Source organism: Podarcis pityusensis (assembly GCF_964106645.2).
Source record: "Podarcis pityusensis genome assembly, chromosome: 2".
In the NCBI taxonomy this organism is placed as follows: Eukaryota; Metazoa; Chordata; class Lepidosauria; order Squamata; family Lacertidae; genus Podarcis; species Podarcis pityusensis.
In genome coordinates, this window is record NC_138029.1 from 43,642,371 (window position 1) to 43,648,627 (window position 6,257).

The 6,257-nt window shown below is 49.7% G+C and overlaps 1 protein-coding gene across 5 annotated transcripts in view; it reads left to right on the forward strand.

The window, feature by feature from the left end:
- The window catches only part of PKN1 (protein kinase N1), a 60,891-nt gene that overhangs the window by 49,361 nt on the left and 5,273 nt on the right, over positions 1–6,257 (forward strand). For 3 of the 5 annotated variants that reach the window (XM_080996018.1, XM_080996014.1, XM_080996016.1), the window contains exons 11-21: positions 143–305; positions 974–1,070; positions 1,215–1,300; positions 1,852–1,930; positions 2,184–2,275; positions 2,980–3,156; positions 3,447–3,509; positions 3,824–3,900; positions 5,006–5,148; positions 5,730–5,837; positions 6,147–6,227. In XM_080996018.1, the coding sequence (XP_080852144.1) occupies positions 143–305; positions 974–1,070; positions 1,215–1,300; positions 1,852–1,930; positions 2,184–2,275; positions 2,980–3,156; positions 3,447–3,509; positions 3,824–3,900; positions 5,006–5,148; positions 5,730–5,837; positions 6,147–6,227 (1,166 nt within the window). The remainder of the gene's footprint in view (positions 1–142; positions 306–973; positions 1,071–1,214; positions 1,301–1,851; positions 1,931–2,183; positions 2,276–2,979; positions 3,157–3,446; positions 3,510–3,823; positions 3,901–5,005; positions 5,149–5,729; positions 5,838–6,146; positions 6,228–6,257) is intronic. The other 2 variants (XM_080996015.1, XM_080996017.1) reach the window with 1 other exon arrangement.

Consider the following 6,257-nt stretch of genomic DNA (forward strand, 5'->3'; position numbering starts at 1 on the left):
ACAGCAGTGGAAGAAGGCGACTGTCCTCATGCGCTGCATATGGGATTCCCTGGGGTTGTCTGGTTGGGCCCTGTTGGAAACAGAAGGCTTGCTTTGATGCAGCAGCACTCTCAGGGTTTATGGTCTGACTTTTCTCCCCAAGGGAAAGCTTTCCTGCGCGCCCGCCAGATGAACATTGACATTGCCACCTGGGTGCGACTCCTGCGGCGCATCATCCCCACAGCCAACACCACAGGCACTTACAGCCCTTCGACGCAGATGACCCCAACATCTGGCTCCGAAAGCAGGCACAGCCTCAACTCTGGGTAGGTGCCCACTAGACTGGGTGGGTAAACAGCCTGTGCAACAGGGAAGCACAAGTTCTTTTATATTGTGGCTCCCTTTTTTTTCTTTTGTTGCATAGGCAAACTCCGGCCCTCTAGATGTTTTGGAACCACACTTCCCATCATCCCTAGCTAACAGGACCAGTGGCCAGGGATGATGGGAATTGTAGTCTCAAAACATCTGGAGGGCCGGAGTTTGCCTATTCCTGGGTTAAGGAAAGAAGGGAATTTGAGGGGAACGATACATTTGAAGGGGCAATGTTGAGGTACCCCATTCTCAGTTGGGCACTAGGGTACCACCAGGTGGGTGTTGTTTAGCATTATAAGAATATCACGATTGCGCTTGCTCTCATTTGTGGCTGTGCCATAGCCATGCAGTTTCTAGACCCCTTGACAACTTCCTTCCAGGGCCCAGTTCACAAAGCAATCAGAGCTCCCCCCTCCCAATAAGCACTTGCCTTTCTCCAAGACACAGAGATGTTCTCCTGCAGGTCTAGCTCTTGCCTAGACAACCTAGAGTGCTGTCAGTGTGATGCTGAGGCCTGGAGGCAGTGAACTGGGTGCTGCTTGCCTCAGTTTCTTACTCAACTGCAACCCCATGATGTGATTGCCTGGGATTCTCCAGAATGGCATTTTCTCCTTTTCTCCAGGGACATTGCCATTGAGAAGCTGAGCTTGGATGGGGACAGAATTCAAATTGAGCAGGTGGGCCAGGATGACAGTGAGCTTCCTGAGAAGGTCTTGTTGGTAAGTGTCTGTGTTCTTCCCCTTCTTTCATCTGTCTGCCCGGAAGTTGCTCCCTTGTCCGCTCCTCTGTCATGAACAGCAGTGAGTTGCCTTAATCTGCCATTTGCAGATGCCTCTAATTTGTTTGTGTGCTTGTCTCTTCAGACCTCACAAGTTGGGGAGGAGATTCCCTTCCAGGTGGAGCTGGGCCCAGGAGGGGAGGCGAGAGGATCTGATGGTACTTTTCACAGGTAGGGGACAATCATCATTCCCCCTCCCGCTCCACATTCACCACCTATATGCAGATCCTTGCTCACCTTCTATGTCATATACACACTACAATTGCACCCTACCTCCTTACCGTGTTCCAACCCTGCCCCTGCCTCCTAAAGTGGCTAACTTCAGTCTATACTGCAATGAAAGCTTAGTTGTGGCTCATCCCTTGCACAGGTTCCAACATTTCTTGACCTCTCATTTCCAGAAGTTACTTTGGTTTGGGAGATAGCAAACAATATATTGTTGTCTGGGGTGCTTGCCTGGAATGTGCACATGCAGATTTCACAAACCACTGAAGTTTTAAGTGTAACACCATTGATAACATATGTCTTGCTTCCCCAGCACCTTTCACAGTGCCCAAACTGTGCTGTATTCCCTGTTGCAGAAACAGGGGATTCTCACATGAGCTGACATTCATAGGCCCAAGTGTGGAGAAGCTCAGTGTGTGTGTGTGGTTTTTTGGGGGGTGGGGGAGGAGAGAGGTGGGGGGGACAGCTTTCTCCAACTTGTTCTTTTTATTTCACAGCAGCCACCTGAGAAAAATGCCTCTCGCATTGGATGACTTCCGATTTGTCGCTGTGCTGGGGCGTGGCCACTTTGGCAAAGTGAGTATTCTAGTAATTCCTCCTCAATATTTCTAGGTATCTTATATTCCTCCAATAGGTGCATCTGCTTCCCCCCATCCTGATAGGCATAAGGCCATCTGCTAGCAGGTGACTAGGGTCTGGAACCCTGGCTCCTCACTTCTGCTTGAACCTCTCCTGATGTCCTAGTTTGCCTCTTCAGTGTCAGAGAAATGTTAGGTGCTGGTTTAGACACTGATCTGTGCTGCCTTTCTTGTGTTCGCCTTGGGCATAGGTGCTGCTGTCTGAATTGCACCGCACAGGGGAGCTATTTGCTATTAAAGCCTTGAAGAAGGGTGACATCGTTGCAAGGGATGAGGTGGAGAGGTGAGTCTGTTTCAGCAGCCAAGGAAAGGCATGGTTCCAGGGGGGCTGGAGGCCTATGCCATAGCATCTCTAGGCATTTTTAATATGATTTTGATGTCATAATAGTGCTAGTTTGGGATAAGAACTGAGCCTGCATCCCCATACTAGGCTCTGTTCCTGTTCCCTTGGCAGAAAGATTATGTGTGTATGCAAGAGAAATGGTATTTGTATGCAGCAGCTGAAAAAGCATGTAACTTCTCATGAGGAGCCGTGGGCTCATGCAACTCCCAAGGTCCCTCAAAGGGGAGGAGGGAGCAGTTCTAGCCAGTTAAATGCCATTACTCCAAAGGTGCTGTAACCTCCCATGCTGTGTCTGTCTCTTTGATCACTCCCATGGGAATACTTTATCCCACATGTGCCTGCCTCAAGTAGCATCAAGGCTCCCCACACCCCACTATACATAAGGGTAAAATGCATGTATGCATTGAATTGTGTGGGAGTGGGAGCTGGGAGGGGGGCAGTTCCGATGTGGTAGATCTCTGCCTTCACAGCTCTGTGTCTTCTCAGTGAGACATCCATGCATGCATGTGGATGCACACACACACAAGCAGTGACAAATGCACAAATTGCAGCTGTGAAGTCAACAGCCTGTTTTTAGAGTACCAGGCAATGTGTGGTTGTCGCCCATCCTGACATGGTTTCTCTCCCCCCCCCCTCCATACTAGCCTGATGTGCGAGAAGAGGATCTTTGAGATTGTCACCCATGCTCGACACCCCTTCCTAGTGAACCTCTTCGCCTGCTTCCAGACACCCCAGCATGTCTGCTTTGTCATGGAGTACACAGCAGGCGGAGACCTCATGATGCACATCCACACGGATGTATTCACAGAGCCACGTGCCACGTGAGTTATGGGTCAGGGAGAGGGAGCCACAGGGCAGACAGTGGAAAGGGGCTAGAGGCATCCTGAAAGCATCTTGCCCATTGCTGTTTTGGGGTCACTTGCTCTCTTGCCAGCACACTGAGAGCCGATTAGGCAGGGATGCAGTGGGTGGCGAGTCTGGCTTTCCAGTCCTATTTACTTTGCCTGTTACTGCATGTTTCTCTTCTTGAAGCCTTCATGCAGTTAGTTAGTCATTGCTAACTAACCAGAGAAGGGCTGGTCATGGTCTCTCCCTCTCTTGCCCTCTGTAGGTTTTATGCTGCTTGCGTTGTGTTGGGGCTGCAATTTCTTCATGACCACAAAATTGTATACAGGTAGGTAACGCCATGTGGGCCACCATCCTGGTAAATTCCTCCCCTCCCAGAGTCTCTTCTACACTCTTCCGTGTTGTCATTTTGCTCTGTGCTTCTTGATATGCGTTATAGCGTAGCAGGGTGTTGTTCATCTGCCTATGCATGGTGGGATAATCGTGGTGTCTCCTGCCAAACAAAGAGCTGTGGAATACAATACAGGATTCCTGTGTTACAGTGCAACTTCAGTTAACCCTGTAGCTCCCTTCAGTGAGGTTGGCTAATAGTTTCTGCAGAAAGCAGTGGTTCTATCTGCCTAAAATTCTCTTGCCCTACAGGGATCTGAAGCTGGATAACTTACTGCTGGACACAGAGGGTTTTGTGAAGATTGCAGACTTCGGCCTCTGCAAAGAAGGTGATTGTCTGGGGTGAGATGGATACCTCCACGGTAGGCATAGGATCCTCTAAACTGGGGGTAGTGAACCCACAGCCTGCAGGCTGTAAGATATTTTAATGGCCACAGAGACCATTCTCCACCCCCACCCCCCTACCTGATATTTGACATTTTCAGGGTTTTCCAGAATTTGTTAAAGCACATTTTTCCAGAATTTTGCAGATTTACCTTATGGCCTTGCTTGGATACATAGTTATTGCACTTAATTATTTCTTAAGTCTTTGAAGTCCTTAAGCATCACTAAAACTCCTTAGACAGAGTGATTCTGCAGCTCTCAGTAACTTTTGTCCCAGTCACTTCCTGTAGCTTCACGCTGACACCTAATGAAGAGATATAATCTCTGCTATCGATCTCGAGAGCAGCCAAAACTTGAAGCTGCAGAATGCATATCTTTTCATTGGTGCCAAGCTGCAGGAAGTGCAGTAGCACTTCTTCCCTCGCCCCTGCATTTATTCCTCTTTTTATAGTATACTTGGGGGGGGGGGGGGAGATATATACATTTGGATCTGCCAGCCCGTCTCCCCTTCAACTGAGTGTGTGCGTGCCTGCTTTGGGGTGTGTGTGTGTGTGTGTGTGTGTGTGTGTGTGTGTGTGTGCAGGCTGCTTTTCGTCTTCTCTCCACACCCCCGAGACTGTATGCACTATGTGCTCCGTGGGTGTGCACATGCGTCCAAATGTATGTTCATGCTGGCTTGCAACCCTTGGCCCTCAACCTGAAAAATGTTGAGCGCTCCTGCTCTAAATCAAAATGCAAACAAAGTACAGCCTTGTAGAAATGATGCCAGACTAAAACAACTGCCCTGGTAGGCACTAAACTAATCTACAATGATCCCCCAAAGACCTGGATGGTGGGGAGCATGCAGAGGGGAGGAATGGTCTGTTTTGCTTAAGCTTTCTTAGCCCAGTTCTCCACTGTAATGTGAAATCCAACAAATCCTGAAGGAGAATGTGCTTCATCTATCCCTTATTTCAAAGTCCCCCTCAGATGTTTCCAGATGTTTGTCCCTCCCTGGCAGGCACATTGGTGAGGGAACGTGTTAATAACCATTTTCTTTTGCTCTGCCAGGGATGGGCTATGCTGACCGCACCAGCACCTTCTGTGGGACTCCAGAGTTCTTGGCTCCTGAGGTGTTGACAGACACATCATACACAAGAGCCGTCGACTGGTGGGGCTTGGGGGTCCTTATCTACGAGATGCTTGTAGGGGAGGTGAGTCCCACCTGTTTGACTGAGTGCAAGAGACCAGGATTTTATTATTGGCAATGAAGCATAGGAGAGTGTGTGTCTGTGTGTCTGTGTCTGTGTGTGTTTGTGTAGGTTTGGGGGCTGAGGGGTTGCGCACACAGATAGAGAGAGAGCGTGCAGAAGAACTTGGATGTTTTGGGTGACATATGATCATTGGCCCATCTTGCTCAGTAATTGCCATAGCTGCCCAGGAGTCTCTCCAAGTCCCACCTGGCTAGGTCAGGCATTTAAACCATTGCAAAAGCAAGATATTCTCCCACTGAACTGCAGCCGTTCCCAAGGAGGGATATTAAAGAGGCCTCGTTCTCCACAAGAGCCTAGGAAGAGCAAGGTTGGAAGTTCTGTGGGCTAGCACTGACTTGAGAAGAGTTTCCTATACAAGGCCATGTGAGCCACCTAGGTGTTTTATTCTCACTGGGGCATGGGGGGTGGTCCAGCACAGATGAAAGAGAGGGTGTCCTGGAGTTCATCCTAAGGGATGCCCAGAGGAACAGATCATCAATGATACCCTTCATCCACTGATCCTGCCTCGATTGACTTTGTAGTCCCCATTCCCTGGAGACGACGAAGAGGAAGTATTTGACAGCATCGTCAATGATGAAGTGCGCTACCCCCGTTTCCTTTCCTCGGAGGCCATTGGCATCATGCGCCGGGTGAGTCTAGGGGCTTTCCCCCCATTCCGGGCTGGAGGCTCAAATAGGGTTGGGGGTGGTTCCTACTTAAGGGAGCGTAGGCTGATAAGAACAAGGGGAGGGTTTGGGGGCCTTGAGAACAGTGGAGCACCATTCTTTTGCAAATTCTTTCAACCCACCCCAGGCCGAGCATGAGCTAAATAGAGCACACTCTTCTCCGTCGCCCCAGGCTTTGGGAGAGACTGTGAAGGGTAGGAATAGGTTAAAAGCAGTTTTGCTCACAGGGAAGCCTGGTGCTGATGATCTCTCTCTGTTTCTCTCTCCACTCAGCTGTTGCGGCGAAACCCAGAACGTCGCTTGGGCTCTAGTGAGCGAGATGCTGAGGACGTGAAGAAGCAGCCATTCTTCAGGGTCAGTTTCTGTCTGTCTTTCTGCTTCTCC